The sequence below is a fragment of the Aegilops tauschii genome, chromosome 5 (assembly GCF_002575655.3).
Source record: "Aegilops tauschii subsp. strangulata cultivar AL8/78 chromosome 5, Aet v6.0, whole genome shotgun sequence".
NCBI classification, from domain to species: Eukaryota; Viridiplantae; Streptophyta; class Magnoliopsida; order Poales; family Poaceae; genus Aegilops; species Aegilops tauschii.
Genome location: NC_053039.3, coordinates 390,345,798 through 390,364,657, shown reverse-complemented (window position 1 = coordinate 390,364,657; position 18,860 = coordinate 390,345,798). Strand labels below are relative to the sequence as shown.

The 18,860-nt window shown below is 47.2% G+C and overlaps 1 protein-coding gene across 1 annotated transcript; it reads left to right on the top strand.

Moving 5' to 3' along the window:
* Positions 1 to 1,586: 1,586 nt before the first annotated feature.
* Positions 1,587 to 2,207, top strand: LOC109773735 (uncharacterized). The gene has a single exon (XM_020332445.1). It carries the CDS (start codon positions 1,587 to 1,589, stop codon positions 2,205 to 2,207), a length of 621 nt encoding a protein of 206 aa, XP_020188034.1.
* Positions 2,208 to 18,860: the final 16,653 nt, after the last annotated feature.

Here is an 18,860-nt window from a genome sequence, read left to right as displayed (position 1 = left end):
CTACAGCCCGTATAGCAAAGTCCATTCAGCCCTCCCAGTCGGAGGCTGGAAGAGGTTTGATGCAGATCCAGGCTTTGCTCCGGGCAGCAGGAGAGCAGAACACAGTAGTGTCTCAGTCGCGAGACAGAATCCATTGCAGATCCGTGATGGCTGATACAGTCCAGTCAGCTCACAGCCCAAGATCGCCTTAGAGGCGTGAGGGACGTGGGCATCATCAAGGGCAATACTTGGGTCGGAATCATGAGCAGTTTGATAATCATTTCAGACGCGATGACCACCGTCGAGTGCCTACGCCCCCTCCGAGGGGCGGGTCATATGTGCCCCATCATCATGATGACAGGTGCCCATACAGCGATGAGCGTAGATTGCCAGTCGACCCAAGGGAGCCTGGGTTTGATGCCAGGTCAATTTTGGTGCAAGGTCTGGTCGACAGGAACCGGGCACACAGAGAAGGGCAAGACAGAGATCGCCCGAGTGGAAGCAGAGTTCACGTTTCAGGCCCCGAGTGCTTTAGCAAAGCCATCAGAGCCGCTGAGATCCCTCCCAACTTTTGGTTGGCGACTGGAGTCAGTAAGTTTACTGGTGTGTCGAAGCCTGACACTTGGCTCAAAGATTACCGAGTGGCTGTACAGATCGGTGGTGGAAATGTTGAAGTAGCTATGAAACATCTTCCTCTGATGTTAGAGGGTTCGGCCAGAGCATGGCTGAATCAGTTGTCTCCTGGCAGTATATTTAGCTGGGAAGAGCTGGCCCGAGTGTTTGTCAGAACTTTCGAGGGTACTTGCAAATGACCAGCGGGGTTGGCAGAGTTGCAACATTGTGTACAGAAGCTGAATGAGACCTTGAGAGATTACATTCAGAGGTGGACCACTTTGCATCACATAGTGGAAAATGTATCCCAGCATCAAGCGGTTTGCGCCTTCAAGGAGGGCGTTCGGTATCGAGAGCTTAACCTGAAATTCGGTCAGACAGGAGATATGACTCTGACCCGAATGATGGAGATAGCCACTCGGTATGCCAACGGAGAAGAAGAGGATCGACTCCGCAGTGGAAAGGGAAAACCAGTCGCCCAAGACACCGGAGGAGGTCGGAAACAGAAACGCAAAGCCGAGCCAGCAGGGCCTGGTGAAACTACAGCAGTTGTGACCCAAGGGAAGTTTAAGGGGAAGCCCAAAGGGCCTTGGATCCCCAAGAAGGTGAAAGATCAAGCAGGAAATGGTGTGTCGGATCTGCCATGTCACATTCACACCAAGAAAGATGAAGAGGGTAATCTGATTTATCCTAAACACACCACTCGACAGTGTCGGCTCCTGATCCAGCAGTTCTGAGAGAAACAGCCCAGTGAGAAGGAAAAGGAGTCGGACAAAGATGAGGACAAGGAAGAAGACGATGATGGTTTCCCCAATGTCAACTCCACTTTGGTGATTTTTGCTGACGTTGAAAGCAAAAGTCGATTGAAGGTCATCAATAGAGAAGTAAACATGGTTGCTCCGGCAACACCAACATATTTGAAGTGGTCCAAGACTCCCATCACATTCGACCAGTCCGACCATCCTCCGCGTGTTGCCACCCCCAGAAGGCAAGCGATGGTGGTCGACCCGGTCGTTGGGGGCACCCGACTGACTAAAGTCTTGATGGATGGAGGCAGTGGCCTCAATATTCTGTACGCTGAGACCCTCCGAGGGATGGGCATTCCGATGTCCAAACTCAGCGAAAGCAATATGCGATTCCATGGAGTCATTCCTGGGAAGAAAGCCGATTCACTCGGTCAGATAACTCTTGAGATGGTTTTCGGTGATTCGACCAATTACCGTAAAGAAAAGTTGACGTTTGAAGTTGTGGATTTTCATAGTGCCTATCATGCTATCCTGGGCAGGGCCGCATATGCTCGTTTCATGGCTCGGCCATGTTATGTGTACCTCAAGCTGGAGATGCTTGGCCCTAGGGGCATGATCATAGTCACTGGCAATCGGCAGCGAGCAGAAGAGTGCCTCCGGAAGGGCTCAAAAATTGCTGATGAGCAAATGGCAGCAGTTGAAATGGAAGAATACAAGAAGAACGCAGATCCGAGTGATTTGTTGAGAGCTAAGAAGCCTGCTTCAAATTCTGCATTTAGGTTAACTGGTGAAACAAAGGCAGTTCATATTCACCTGACTGACCCCAATGCTGCTCCGACTCACATCTCAACAACGCTCGACAGCAAATAGGAAGAAGCGCTCATCCAATTCCTCCGTGAGAACTGGGACATCTTTGCATGGAAACCTTCTGACATGCCAGGTGTGCCCAGGGAATTGGCTGAGCACCGTTTGCGAGTCGACCCAAAGGTAAAACCAGTCAAAGAGCATCTTCGACGGTCCGCCGTACAGAAGAGAAAAGCAATTGGCGAGGAAGTGGCTCGGCTCCTGACAGTTGAGTTCATCCGAGAGATTTTCCACTCCGAGTGGCTTGCCAATGTTGTCATGGTTCCTAAGAAAGATGATTCACTCTGTATGTGTATCGATTTCAAGCATATCAATTGGGCCAGCCCGAAGGATCACTTCCCTCTTCCTCGCATCGATCAGATAGTCGACTCGACTGCGGGATGTGAGCGGTTGTCTTTCCTGGATGCATATTCCGGGTACCATCAGATCCGACTGTATGGACCCGATGAAATAAAAACAGCTTTCATCACCCCATTCGGGTGCTTTTGTTATGTCACCATGCCCTTTGGACTCAAGAATGCTGTTCCCACATTCATGCGCATGATACAGAAGTGCCTTCTCACTCAAATCAATCAGAATGTGGAGGCGTATATGGATGACATCGTGGTTAAGTCACGCAAAGGTTCCAACTTGCTGACTGATCTCGCTGAAACCTTTGCTAATCTGAGGAGATATGATATCAAGCTCAATCCGTCGAAGTGTACGTTTGGAGTTCCAGGTGGCAAGTTACTCGGTTTCCTCATTTCCGAACGCGGGATCGATGCAAACCTAGAGAAGGTTGGTGCAATTCTCCGAATGAAACGCCCCATGCGTGTACACGACGTTCAGAAGCTTACTGGTTGTTTGGCCGCTTTGAGTCGATTCATCCCTCGTCTCGGTGAAAAGGCACTGCCTCTTTACCGACTGATGAAGAAATCTCACAAGTTCGAGTGGACTCCTGAAGCTGACGCAGTGTTTGCAGAGCTGAAAACCCTGCTTTCCACCCAGCCGGTGCTTGCTGCTCCAATCAGCAAAGAGCCTTTACTGCTTTATATTGCAGCCACTGGACAAGTTGTCAGTACAGTACTCACGGTCGAGCGGGAAGAAGAAGGCAAGGCCTACAAGGTTCAGCGCCCGATATACTATATATCTGAAGTTTTAACCCCATCCAAGCAAAGATACCCGCATTACCAGAAGCTTGTCTATGGGATTTACTTGACCACAAAGAAGGTTGCACATTACTTCTCTGATCATTCAATTATAGTCGTCAGCGATGCTCCATTCTCAAAATTATTGAATAACAAAGATGCAACTGGTCGAGTGGCTAAATGGGCGATTGAACTCCTTCCGCTGGATATCAAGTTTAAGGCAAAGAAAGCAATCAAATCCCAGGCAATAGCAGATTTTCTCGTCGAGTGGATTGAACAACAACTGCCGACTTAGATTCAGTCGGAACATTGGACTATGTTCTTCGACGGGTCCAAGATGTTGAATGGTTCAGTGCTGGGGTAGTCCTAGTATCTCCGCGAGGCGACAAGCTCAGTTATGTTCTTCAGATTCACTTTGACTCCTCCAACAATGAAGCTGAATATGAGGCACTTCTGTACGGGTTGCGTATGGCCGTTTCACTCGGCGTCCGGCGCCTAATGGTTTACGGCGACTCAGATTTGGTAGTCAATCAAGTGATGAAGGAATGGGATGTTAGGATTCCAGCTATGACTGGTTATTGCAATGTAGTGAGAAAACTGGAAAAGAAGTTTGAGGGGTTAGAGCTTCACCATATACCCCGACTGAAAAATCAAGCAGCCGATGACTTGGCAAAGATAGGTTCCAAGAGGGAGCCCATTCCCAGCAATGTGTTTTTGGAGCACATTCACACACCTTCAGTCCAAGAAGATCCTTTCACCGAAGAACCCCCACAGCCTAAGAGCTCCACTAATCTGACTGAAGTTGAAATCCCAGCCGTGGTCGACTTGATCATGGAGGTTTTGGTCATCATTCCTGATTGGACAGTGCATTACATTACATATATACTTAGGAGAGAACTCCCAGAAGATGAAGAAGAGGCTCATTAGGTCGTCCATCGATCCAAAGCCTTTACTGTGATGGGTGGACAGCTTTACAGAGAGAGTGTCACTGGAGTCAGTCAGAAATGCATCACGCCAGAAGAAGGCCGAATGATCCTCAATGATATCCACTCGGGGACCTATGGTCACCATGCGTCCTCTCAGACCATCGTGGCCAAAGCATACCGAGCCAGGTTTTACTGGCCACATGCCAACGAGATGGTGAAAGAAATAGTCGACAAGTGTGAGGGATGCCAGTTCTACTCCAACATTTCCCACAAACCTGCTTCAGCTTTGAAGACCATTCCACTCGTCTGGCCATTTGCAGTTTGGGGATTAGATATGGTCCGACCTTTGAGGACTGGTAGGAGTGGCTTCACCCATGTGCTCGTAGCAGTCAACAAGTTCACTAAATGGATCGAAGCTAAACCTATCAAGAACCTCGAAGCAAGTACTGTTGTCAGCTTCATCAGAGAGTTAACATTCAGATATGGAGTTCTGCATAGCATCATCACGGATAATGGGTCAAACTTTGATTCAGATGAATTCAGAGCTTTCTGCGCTTCCCAAGGCACTCGGGTCGATTATGCTTCAATCGCCCACCCACAGTCGAATGGGCAAGCAGAAAGAGCAAATGGTTTGATCCTCAAAGGTCTAAAGCCCCGATTGATGCATGATCTCAAGCATGCGGCAGGTGCTTGGGTTGATGAGCTACCATCAGTACTTTGGGGATTGAGGACAACTCCAAATCGGTCTACTGGTCGTACTCCATTCTTCCTAGTCTACGGGGCTGAAGCTGTACTTCCGAGTGACTTGCTTCACAATGCACCCCGAGTGGAACTTTTCTCAGAAGCCGAAGCAAAACAAGCTCGACAAGATGTTGTTGACCTTCTGGAAGAGGAAAGAGGGATGGCCCTAATCCGGTCGACCATTTATCAGCAAGACCTTCGTCGATTCCATGCCAGAAACATGAGAGGTCGAGCATTTCAGGAGGGAGACCTGGTTCTCCGAGTGGATCAGCAACGGCAACACAAGCTTGCTCCTGCATGGGAAGATCGCTTCATCATCACCAAGGTGCTCCACAATGGAGTGTATCACCTCTATAATGTGGAGCACAATAAAGACGAGCCACGCGCTTGGAATGCAGAGTTGCTCCGTCGTTTTTATACTTAAGCATTCAGACTATTGAGATGTAATAAGGAATACCTTTTTAGTTTGTTTATCAAAGACACAGTTTTACAGTCTTCTAAATGATTGCTGTCGATTATACATGTGTTTGAAATCCCCCAGTGGGTGGCTTAGCTGCGAATCCGTTTCGCCTAAGTTTGAAAAAATCATACCGAGTGAAGAGCAAGCCTCTCACTCGGGGGCTTAGCTGCAGTTCAGTTCTCGCCTAAGTTTGAAAAAATCCTACCGAGTGAAGAGCAAGCCTCTCACTCGGGGGCTTAGCTGTGAATCCGTTTCGCCTAAGTTTGAAAAATCCCACCGAGCGAAGAGCAACCCTCTCACTCGGGGGCTTAGCTGTCGTCCAGTACTCGCCTAAGTTTGAAAAAATCCTACCGAGTGAAGAGCAAGCCTCTCACTCGGGGGCTTTATTAGCTGCAGTCCAGTACTTGCCTAAGTTTGAAAAAATCCTACCGAGTGAAGAGCAAGCCTCTCACTCGGGGGCTTAGCTGCAGTCGAGTACTCGCCTAAGTTCTACAAATCCCACCAAGTGAAGAGCAATCCTCTCACTCGGGGGCTTAGCTGCAGTCCAATACTCACCTAAGTTTGAAACACATTCCGAGTAAAGAACGATCTTCTCGCTCGGGGACTTGGCCACACGCTCCATCCTGATCGGCAAGGACGACGAGGTGCGGGTCGACTACGACCTTCTCCTCAGAGCTGCGCCATAAATACAATGTGCTCTCCATCCTGATCCGCAAGGACGACGAGGTGCAGGTCGACTGCGACCTTCTCCTCAGAGCTGCGCCATAAATACAATGTGCGCTCCATCCTAGTCCGCAAGGGTGACGAGGTGCAGGTCGACTATGACCTTCTCCTCGGAGCTGCATCACAAATACAAAGACTGTTTCGAGTGAAGAAACAAGTTCCACTCGAAGGCAAACACGAGAGTATTCAGAGAAAGGCTAAGTTTAAGATAAATCCCACGAGGTTCCAGACCACGGATTAAAGTACTCGGGCATCAGACCCGAAGGAGTTTTAACGGTTACAAAAACCACTCGGCATACCGAGGCAAATTTAATCGGATCATAAGAGTTTGTTCACTCCGCGGGAGGAGGACTGGCAGGCTCGACGAATTCATCCAAGTCGATTCCATCTACAATTCGAGTGGCGGCTGCAATGAAAGTCTCCATGAAGGACTGGAAGTCAAGCCTCTTGGTGTTAGCAACCTTGATCGCTGCCAGCTTCTCTTCTTTGGCTTCCTTGCAGTGGACTCGAACCAGAGACAGAGCCACATCAGCACCACACCGGGCAGAAGACTTCTTCCATTCCTGCACTCGGCCGGGGATTTCATTGAGTCAAGTCATCAGAGACTCGAGATCATTCTGCAGCGTCTCCCTTGGCCAGAGTGCTGTGTTGATTCGCGACACCGCGACCTTCAGCCGTGCAAGGTAGTTGACAACACCAGCAACACAAGATTTCAGTCGGAGCACGTTCATCGCAGCTTCGACCTTAACGGGAGAGAGGATGGGGTCCAAGCTTGTCTCAATTCGCCCCGTCTCTTCCTTGAAGTTCTGGCAGAATTCTGCACACGCAATACAACGATGAGTCAACAGCTATATATCGAGTCGATAGCAACAAGTCAGTCGGACAAAGAAAAGCACCTTCAAGCATAACGAATAGCTTCTTGGCAAGTCCTCCCAGATAATTCTGCAGCTCATCTCTCTTGCGGGCGATGTCTTGTACTTTGTCGGTCAGGGTCCTCTTGTCCTTCTTCAGACGAGTTGCCTCCTTGTTGGCTTCATCAAGGGCAGCCTTTAGCTTGGTGTTCTCTTCCTCCAGTTTACCGACTGAGGCCAGCTTCTGGTCGGCGAGTGCAGTTTTCTCTTCTGCTGCTTTCTGCGCGGCTGCAAGGTCCAGATCCTTCTTCGCTAGAGCCTGGTTCATTGTTTCTGAAGGAAATAACGCTCGATTCAGAGGAAGGAGATAACACTCGGGTCAGGAACGAATCAGTCGACAAATTTTTCATACCAGCGGCTTCATCCTTGGCTTTCTGCAAGTTTGTCTTGGCCAGCTCCAAATCAAGATTGAGCTGGATCTGCTTCTGTTCCAGGTCAGCAAACCAAGCTCCAAGTCCACATGATTTCTATGGTCAGGAGATAGTCAGTCAACAGACACAGAAATTGGTTGCTTCTGAGCAATAAGATAACAAGTTCAAAGAGTTCTAAGACTACTGTTGAATCAAACATTCAACAGCAGTCTCGGGGACTACACCCGGTGGGTGCACTCAGCGTGCCCCCACTGGTTTGACTTTTTCATTGACTTGGTCCGTCCAGTCGAAAAAAAAGAAGAAAGAAAGTTGTTCTCATACCACAGTCGACTACCCGCAGTCGACTACGGTCTCGGGGACTACACCCAGTGGGTGCACTCAGCGTGCCCCCACTGGTTCAAGTTCCACTCGACGTGTTCCGTTCAGACCAAGTGAGAAAGTTCTGATTCTCAAACCATAGCCGACTACACGCAGTCAACTATGGTCTCAGGGACTACACCCAGTGGGTGCACTCAGCGTGCCCCCACTAGTTCAAAGACTCAATCGACACAACCTAGTCGACTCAAGAAGCATAACTATTTAGCAGAAATTTAAACACCCAGTGGGTGTACAGATGCAAAATGTAGACTGACAGACAGATGCACAAGAAAAGTTTTTAGGTAGCATATCCTAACAGAACAAGCGACAAGCTAAAAGATCGGTCGGAAATCAACCAACCTGGACGTTGGTATGGGGAGCTGAGCTGGCGTCATAAGCAGCTTGACTGGCCTCCCGAACCACTTTCATCTGCTCCATAATGATGCCTGCCTGGCGTATAGCTTCCCTGGCAGCACCCACTTGGTCCTCTGGGACGTGATGCACAGTGAAGAGTGAAGACGGTGGATCAGCTAGGATCTGTGCAGTCGACGTTGAGGGCTGGGCACTTGACAATGGTACGGCAAAAGTCACAGAAGCCCGGTTGGCATCGCCGGTCTCCTGGACCACTGATTCCGTCAATGGTGTCGACTGGGGCGTCTTGCTAGTTGATGTCTTCTTGCCTGAAGTCCTGCCCTTCCTTCCCGTGGGCCTCAGTGGCACATCCTCATCATCGTCTGGAAGTTCAATAACATTGGGCGGAACTGCAAAAGATGCAATCACAAGAGTTTCAGTCGACCGTCAAAATGGCTAATAAAGTAAAAGACAATATGACAAGAGTTGTACCCGCACTGGAAGTGACCGCGTCCTCCATTTCTTCATCTTCATCATCCTCATAAACAAAAGTCCCAGAGGGAGCAGCATTGCAAATTTCAAATTTCAATCGGTCAGATCTTCCGAAGTGAGTCGACCAAAGATCAATTCATGCCAAAACTAAGAAATCGAGTTCAAATATTACCCGGAAGCAATGGGAACAGCCACTTTGATCTTGGGCAAGGCCTTCCGAGGTTTGGATGGCGCAGCTTTGGGTTTCTTCGGAGCCTTCTCAGTCGGCACAGGAGAAGACGTCCGAGGGCTCTTCGAAGTCTGCCCAGTCCGCGCAGTCGCTTTGCCACGGATGCTTGCTGGATCATGGGTGTGCTTGGATCGCCTTTCGGTGCAAGGCGGTGAGTCGACTTCTTCGCCATCGCTTGAGTCATCGCTCTCATCGTCTACTCCTCTGTCAGAGTGCCACTTGCCACTTTCACCTCCGCTCGCCTCCCCTTCCAGCTCCTGCTCCTGCTCTCTGTTGGTCATCGAGTATGTCTCAGTATAAATCTGCAAGACACAGAGTCGACTGGACGTCAGTCGGTTTCAAAAGAAATCACATGTCAAAACAAAAGACACTCGGAAGAAAAGAATCAGACCTTGTCTGGTTTGTTGGTGCTGTCGAATGGAAGAACTCTCCTAGACCCCCTGGGGTTGTCTTTGTTGCCGGTGATGCCCTGCAACCACTGCGCCACCGTCTCCTCATCAACTTCTTCCGGGTGGATCCGAGTGCTGTCTTCAAACGCCCGAGTACAACCACATTGGATGATCACGGGCTTGGAGTGGCTGGATGCGTCACATGAGAAACACTTCTAGCAAATCCATGCCGATCACACCGTCGCGGACAAGCTAGACCACTCGCTCAACCAACATTGTCACCTCCACTTTCTCAGCCGAGGTCACTCTCAAGGGAGAAGGCTTCTCGACTCTCTCCATGGAAAACGGAGGAAGGTCGGTCGACTAACCTAGGGTCGGTTCATCCTTACAATAGAACCAAGTCGACTGCCAACCTCTAACCGACTCGGGAAGGGTCATGGCTGGGAAGGTGCTTTTTCCCCTCATCTGGATCCCTAATCCTCTGCACATCTGGATCACGTGCGTCCTCTCATCACTCGGATTGGCCTTTTTTACGGTCTGAGAACGACAAGTGAAAATGTGCTTGAAGAGACCCCAGTGCGGTCGACTCCCCAGGAAGTTTTCGCACATGGACACGAACGCAGCAAGGTATGTGATGGTGTTGGGAGAGAAATGATGAAGTTGAGCCCCGAAGAAATTCAGAAAACCCCAGAAAAAAGATGTGGTGGCAAAGAGAAACCGCGGTCGACGTGGGTGGCGAGGAGCACACACTCACCCTCTTGCGACCGCGGCTCGGTCTCGTCCTCCAGGAGCCGCCAGGAGCCATGGGGAATCAGACCCCCCTCCACCAGATCCTCCTGCTGGATCGTGGAGTGAATCCAGTCGCCCTGGATCCAGCCGGGCAGCAGACCAGATCTCGACGACGATCCCCCCGGTTGGACTTCTTGCCCTTCGCCTTCGCCGTCGCCTTCTTCGCGCGCTCCAGGGCTGCCGTCTTGTCTTTCGCCATCTCTGCGAGGTGCGCTCGGACTAAGGAGGAGGAGAAGAAATGAGGCGCACAGTACAAAAGCACCGGCCCAAACCCCTTATATGGGTTGTTTTCCCGAGTGACTGACCTGTGGGACCAGGCAATCTTGTCAAATCCCGCAGCAGTCGCGCGCGCGACGCGTGGCGAAAAGGTGGCACGGAGATCGAGGCACCCCTGCCTAATCCATTCCGATTACCACGGCCCTCTCCGCCCCGCGCGCTTCCCCAAATTTCGAATCCCACGAGATCCGGGAACGGCAGGACAGTCAGTCGTGCCGGAGATTCTATACCATGTCAAACACTCGAAGCTTATCAGCAAAATCCACTCGACAACCTTTGAATGGCTCAAGGTGATTGGGAATGAAGTCGAAGTTTTTTGCATCGTTCCTCAATCCAAATAAAATGCTTCCGCGGCATGAAAATTGAGTCAGAACTATCTTCTACTTCATCTCCACTCGAACCCCGAACCATTCGGGGGCTAATGACGATGACATGTACCTAGGGTAGGGCAATAGACCTGGTCTAAGCACCCTACCCAAGGACACTGCCCTACAGTCAAAGACATCCAAAGGACAGCAGATTCTACCGACTGGAATCACCACAGGACCCAACTCATTCGACTGAGTGTTCACTCGGATACCCCAATTCCATTCGACCATACCAGAATCCACTCGGAGAACAGAAGGTCTAAGGTCACTCTCAATGACGACAGTCGGGCGTTCACTCTATAGTCTTAATGGTCATTTATGTAACTTTAATGCTGGTGTTACCAGTAACGTTCCTATCTTTATGTACATTGAACCCTGTGTAACTGAGGGCCGGAGGGGTCTGGCAAACTCTATATAAGCCACCCCCCTCCTCAGGCACAAGGGTTCGCACCCCCTGTAACTTCACGCATAATCCAATCGACCGAGCTCCCGAGCACCGAGACGTAGGGCTGTTACTTCCATCGAGAAGGGCCTGAACTCGTAAAATCTTGCGTGCACAACTTCATCACAGCTAGGATCTTGCCTCCACATACCTACCCCTCATTCTACTGTCAGGCTTAGAACCACGACAAGAATCAAACTTGTTTTTCACATGCTACATGATGCTCTCTTTGTGTTTAAATTCTTGTCTTTCATGCGAGCATCATTAAAATTATCAATGCCTAGCTAAAAGGCTTTAAATAAAAGCGCTTGTCGGGAGACAACCCAATATTTTCTTTTCTGTTTTTATGACAACACAAATTATTACTTCTGTAGTAATTGCGTTTTAGTGTTTGAGCCAAGTAAGACCTTTGGGATGATCTATTGTGATAGTTGATTTGATTTTGCTGAAAAATAGAAACTTTTAAGTCTAGTAACAGAATTGTTTAAATTCATAGGAGCGTGTTCTAGTTCTAATTTTTTTACACAAGATTGATACACAAATTTCCTATGTTGTACTAATTTTTCAGAATGTTTAGAGTTACATAAGTATGAGAACAATTCAGATCTTCGCAGACTGTTCTGTTTTTGATAGATACTGTTCTTTATGTGTTGTTTACTTATTTTGATGAATCTATGGGTAGTATCGGGGGGTACGAACCATGGAGAAGTTGGATACAGTAGATATAACACCATTATAAATTTAGAATGAGTTCACAATAGTACCTAAGTGGTGATTTGCTTTTCTTACACTAACGGAGCTTATGAGTTTTCTGTTGAGTTTTATGTTGTGAAATTTTCAAGTTTTGGGTAAAGATTTTATGGACAATGGAATAATTGAAGGAAATATGCCCTAGAGGCAATAATAAAGTTATTATTTATTTCCTTGCATCATGATAAATGTTTATTATTCATGCTAGAATTGTATTAACCGGAAATTTAGTACATGTGTGAATACATAGACAAAACAGAGTGTCCCTAGTATGCCTCTACTTGACTAGCTTGTTTATCAAAGATGGTTATGTTTCCTGACCATAGACATGTGTTGTCATTTGATGAACGGGATCACATCATTAGGAGAATGATGTGATGGACAAGACCCATTCGTTAGCTTAGCATTATGATCGTTACAGTTTCATTGCTACTGATTTCTTCATGACTTATACATGTTCCTCTGACTATGAGATTATGCAACTCCCGAATACTGGAGGAACACTTAGTGTGCTATCAAACGTCACAACGTAACTGGGTGATTATAAAGATGCTCTACAGGTGTCTCCGATGGTGTTTATTGGGTTGGCATAGATCGAGACTAGGATTTGTCACTCCGTGTTTCAGAGAGGTATCTTTGGGCCCTCTCGGTAATGCACATCACTATAAGCCTTGCAAGCAATGTGACTAATGAGTTAATCACGGGATGATGCATTACGGAACGAGTAAAGAGACTTGCCGGTAACGACATTGAACTAGGTATTGAGATACCAATGATCGAATCTCGGGCAAGTAAGATACCGATGACAAAGGGAACAACGTATGTTGTTATGCGGTTTAACCGATAAAGATCTTCGTAGAATCTATAGGAGCCAATATGAGCATCTAGGTTCCGCTATTGGTTATTGACCGGAGATGTGTCTCGGTCATGTCTACATAGTTCTCAAACCCGTAGGGTCCACACGCTTAATGTTCGATGATGATCGATATTATGAGTTTACGTGTTTTGATGTACCGAAGGTTGTTCGGAGTCCCAGATAAGATCACGGACATAACGAGGAGTCTCGAAATGGTTGAGAAATAAAGATTGATATATTGGAAGGTTATATTTGGACATCGGAAAGGTTCCGGGGGTCAACGGGCCTTAGTGGAAATAGAGGGCAGCAAGGGAGCTGTGGGGCGTGCCCCCCTAGGCCCAAACCGAATTGGTTTAGGGCTTGGGGGGCGGCCCTCTCTTTCCTTCTCCTCTCCTCCTCTTTCCTTCCCCTCCTAGTTGGACTATGAAAGGGAGAACCTACTCCTAGTAGGAGTAGGATTCCCCCCCTTGGGGCGCACCCTATGAGGACGTCGACCCCCTCCCCTTGCTCCTTTATATATGGGGGAGGGGGGCACCCCTAGAACACACAAGCTGACAATTGTTTTAGCCGTGTGCGTTGCCCCCCTCCACAGATTTCCACCTCGGTCATATCGTCGTAGTGCTTAGGTGAAGCCCTGCGCCGGTAACTTCATCATCACCGTCGCCACGCCGTCGTGCTGACGAAACTCTCCCTCGGCCTCAACTGGATCAAGAGTACGAGGGACATCATCGAGCTGAACGTGTTCTGAACACGGAGATGCCGTACGTTTGTTGCTAGGATCAGTCGGATCATGAAGACGTACGACTACATCAACCGTGTTGTCATAACGCTTCCGCTTTCGGTCTACGAGGGTACGTAGACAACACTCTCCCCTCTCGTTGCTATGCATCACCTAGATAGTCTTGCGTGATCGTAGGAAATTTTTTGTAATTACCGTGTTCCCCAACAGTGGCATCTGAGCCAGGTCTATGCGTAGATGTTATATGCACGAGTAGAACACAAAGAGTTGTGGGCAATAATAGTCATACTGCTTACCAGCATGTCATACATTGATTCGGCGGTATTGTTGGATGAAGCGGCCCAGACCGACATTACGCGTACGCTTATGCGGGACTGGTTCTACCGACGTGCTTCGCACACAGGTGGCTAGTGGGTGTCTGTTTCTCCAACTTTAGTTGAATCGAGTGTGGCTACGCCCGGTCCTTGTTGAAGGTTAAAACAGCACACTTGACAAAAAATCATTGTGGTTTTCGATGCGTAGGTAAGAACAGTTCTCGCTAAGCCCGTAGCAGCCACGTAAAACTTGCAACAAAAAAGTAAAGGACGTCAAACTTGTTTTTGTAGGGCATGTTGTGATGTGATATGGTCAACACATGATGCTATATTTTATTGTATGAGATGATCATGTTTTGTAACAGAGTTATCGGCAACTGGCAGGAGCCATATGGTTGTCGCTTTATTGTATGCAATCCAATCGCTGTGTAATTGTTTTTACTTTATCACTAAGCGGTAGCGATAGTCGTAGAAGCAATAGTTGGCGAGACGACAACGATGCTACGATGGAGATCAAGGTGTCAAGCCGGTGACGGTGGTGATCATGATGGTGCTTTGGAGATGGAGATCAAAGGCACAAGATGATGAGGGCCATATCATATCACTTATATTGATTGCATGTGATGTTTATCTTTTATGCATCTTATTTTGCTTAGTACGGCGGTAGCATTATAAGATGATCCCTTCAATAAATTTCAAGGTATAAGTGTTCTCCCTGAGTATGCACCGTTGCGAAAGTTCTTCGTGCTGAGACACCATGTGATGATCGGGTGTTATAGGCTCTACGTTCACATACAATGGGTGCAAGCCAATTTTTCCCATGCAGAATAGTCGGGTTAAACTTGACGAGCCTAGCATATGCAGATATGGCCTCTGAACACTAAGATCGAAAGATCGAGCGTGAATCATATAGTAGATATGATCAACATAGTGATGTTCACCATTGAAAACTACTCCATCTCACATGATGGTCGGACATGGTTTAGTTGATTTGGATCACGTGATCACTTAGATGATTAGAGGGATCTCTATCTAAGTGGGAGTTCTTAAGTAATATGATTAATTGAACCTTAATTTATCATGAACTTAGTCCTAATAGTATTTGCATATCTATGTTGTAGATCAATAGCTTGCGAAGTAGCTCCCCGTTTATTTTTTTGATATGTTCCTAGAGAAAAGTAAGTTGAAAATGATAGTAGCAATGATGCGGACTAGGTCCGTGATCTGAGGATTATCCTCATTGCTGCACAGAAGTATTATGTCCTTGATGCACCGCTAGGTGACAGATCTATTGCAGGAGCAGATACAGACGTTATGAACGTTTGGAAAAGCTCGGTATGATGACTACTTGATAGTTTAGTGCACCATGCTTTACGGCTTAGAACCAGAACTTCAAAAATGTTTTGAACGCCACGGAGCATATAAGATGTTCCAAGAGTTGAAATTGGTATTTCATACTCATGCCCTTATCAAGACGTATGAGACCTCTGACAGTACTTTGCCTACAACATGGAGGAGAATAGCTCAACCAGTGAGCTTGTACTCAGATTGTCTCGGTACTACAATTGCTTGAATCAAGTGGGAGTTAATCTTCCAGATAAGATAGTAATTAACAAAGTTCTCTAGTCACTATCTCCAAGTTACTAGAACTTCGTGATGAACTATAATATGCAAGGGATGACGAAAGTAATTTCCGAGCTCTTCGCAATGCTGAAATCGACGAAGGTAGAAATCAAGAAAGAGCATCAAGTGTTGATGGTTAACAAGACCACTAGTTTCACGAAAAGGGCAAAGGGATAGAAGGGGAACTTCAAGAAGAATGGCAAGCAAGTTGCTGCTCAAGTGAAGAAGCCCAAGTCTGGACCTAAGCCTGAGACTGAGTGCTTCTACTGCAATGGAAATGGTCACTGGAAGTGGAACTACCCTAGATACTTGGCGGATAAGAAGGATGGCAAAGTGCACAACGGTATATTTGATATACATGTTATTTATGTGTACTCTACTAGTGTTTATAGCAACCCCTCGGCATTTGAAACTGGTTCAGTTGCTAAGAGTAGTAACTCGAAATGGGAGTTGCAGAATGAACAGAAACTAGTTAAGGGTGAAGTGACGATCTGTGTTGGAAGTAGTTCCAAGATTGATATGATCATCATCGCACACTCCCTGTACTTTCAGGATTAGTGTTGAACCTAAATAAATGTTATTTGGTGTTTGCGTTGAGCATGAATATGATTTGATCAAGTTTATTGCAATACGGTTATTCATTTAAGTTAGAGAATAATTGTTGTTCTGTTTACATGAATAAAACCTTCTATGGTCATACACCCAATGAAAATGGTTTGTTGGATCTCGATCGTAATGATACACATATTTATAATATTGAAGCTAAAAATGCAAAGTTAATAATGATAGTGCAACTTATTTGTGGCACTGCCGTTTAGGTCATATTGGTGTAAAGCGCATGAAGAAACTCCATGCTGATGGGCTTTTGGAATCACTTGATTATGAATCACTTGATGCTTGCGAACCATGCCTCATGGGCAAGATGATTAAGACTCCATTCTCCAGAACAATCGAGCGAGCAACTGATTTCCTGGAAATAATACATACTGATGTATGCAGTCCGATGAGTGTTGAGGCTCGCGGCGGGTATCATTATTTTCTGACCTTCACAGATGATTTGAGCAGATATGGGTATGACTACTCGATGAAACATTGTTAGGGAACGTAGTAATTTCAAAAATTTCCTACGCACATGCAAGATCATGGTGATGCATAGCAATGAGAGGGGAGAGTGTTGTCCACGTACCCTCATAGACCATAAGCGGAAGCGTTATGACAACGCGGTTGATGTAGTCGTACGTCTTCACGATCGACCGATCCTAGCACCGAAAGTACGGCACCTCCGTGATCTGCACACGTTCAGCTCGGTGACGTCCCACGAACTCACGATCCAGCAGAGTGTCAAGGGAGAGCTTCGTCAGCACGACGGCGTGATGACGGTGATGATGAAGCTACCGGCGCAGGGCTTCGCCTAAGCACTACGACGATATGACCGAGGTGGATTATGGTGGAGGGGGGCACCGCACACGGCTGGAAACAATCAACTTGTGTGTTCTAGGGTGCCCCTGCCCCCGTATATAAAGGATCAATGGGGGAGGCCGGCCGGCCTTGGGGCGCGCCAAGGAGAGGGGGGAGTCCTCCTCCTAGTAGGAGTAGGAGGAGGACTCCCCTTTCCTAGTCCAACTAGGAAGGAGGAAGGGGGGATGAAGGAGAGGTAGAGAGGGAGGAAAGAGGGGGCGCCGCCCCCCCTCCTTGTCCAATTCGGACTCCCAAGGGGGGCGCGGCCAGCCCATGGCTCCCTCCTCTCTCTCACACAAGGCCCATGTTGGCCCATTAGTTCCCCTGGGGGTTCCGATAACCTCCCGGCACACCGATAATTATCCGGTGACCCCGGAACACTTTCGGTGTCCGAATATAGTCGTCCAATATATCAATCTTTATGTCTCGACCATTTCAAGACTCCTCGTCATGTCCGTGATCACATCCGGGACTCCGAACTATCTTCGGTACATCAAAACACATAAACTCATAATACCGATCGTCACCAAACGTTAAGTGTGCGGACCCTACGGGTTTGAGAACTATGTAGACATGACCGAGACACGTCTCCGGTCAATAACCAATAGTGGAACCTGGATGCTCATATTGGTTCCTACATATTCGATGAAGATCTTTATCGGTCAAACCGCATAACAACATACGTTGTTCCCTTTGTCATTGGTATGTTACTTGACCGAGATTCGATCATCGGTATCTCAATACCTAGTTCAATCTCGTTACCGGCAAGTCTCTTTACTCGTTCCGTAATGCATCATCCCGCAACTAACTCATTAGTTACATTGCTTGCAAGGCTTATAGTGATGTGCATTACCGAGAGGGCCCAGAGATACCTCTCCAGCAATCGGAGTGACAAATCCTAATCTTGATCTATGCCAACTCAACAAGTATCATCGGAGACACCTGTAGAGCACCTTTATAATCACCCAGTTACGTTGTGACGTTTGGTAGCACACAAAGTGTTCCTCCGGTATTCGGGAGTTGCATAATCTCCTAGTCATAGGAACATGTATAAGTCATGAAGAAAGCAATAGCAATAAACTAAACGATCAAGTGCTATGCTAACAGAATGGGTCAAGTCAATCACATCATTCTCTAATGATGTGATCCCGTTAATCAAATGACTACTCATGTCTATGGCTAGGAAACTTAACCATCTTTGATTCAACGAGCTAGTCAAGTAGAGGCATACTAGTGACACTTTGACACTTTGTTTGTCTATGTATTCACACATGTACTAAGTTTCTGGTTAATACAATTCTAGCATGAATAATAAACATTTATCATGATATAAGGAAATATAAATAACAACTTTATTATTGCCTCTAGGGCATATTTCCTGCAGTCTCCCACTTGCACTAGAGTCAATAATCTAGATTACACAGTAATGATTCTAACACCCATGGAGTCTTGGTGTTGATCATGTTTTGCTCGTGAGAGAGGCTTAGTCAACGGGTCTCCAACATTCAGATCCGTATGTATCTTGCAAATCTCTATGTCTCCCTCCTTGACTTGATCGCGGATGGAATTGAAGAGACTCTTGATGTGCTTGGTTCCCTTGTGAAATCTGGATTCCTTTGCCAAGGCAATTGCACCAGTATTGTCACAAAAGATTTTCATTGGACCCGATGCACTAGGTATGACACCTAGATTGGATATGAACTCCTTCATCCAGACTCCTTCATTTGCTGCTTCCGAAGCAGCTATGTACTCCGCTCCACATGTAGATCCCGCCACGACGCTTTGCTTAGAACTGCACCAACTGACAGCTCCACCGTTCAATATAAACACGTATCCGGTTTGTGACTTGGAATCATCCGGATCAGTGTCAAAGCTTGCATCGACGTAACCATTTACGATGAGCTCTTTGTCACCTCCATTAACGAGAAACATATCCTTAGTCCTTTTCAGGTATTTCAGGATGTTTT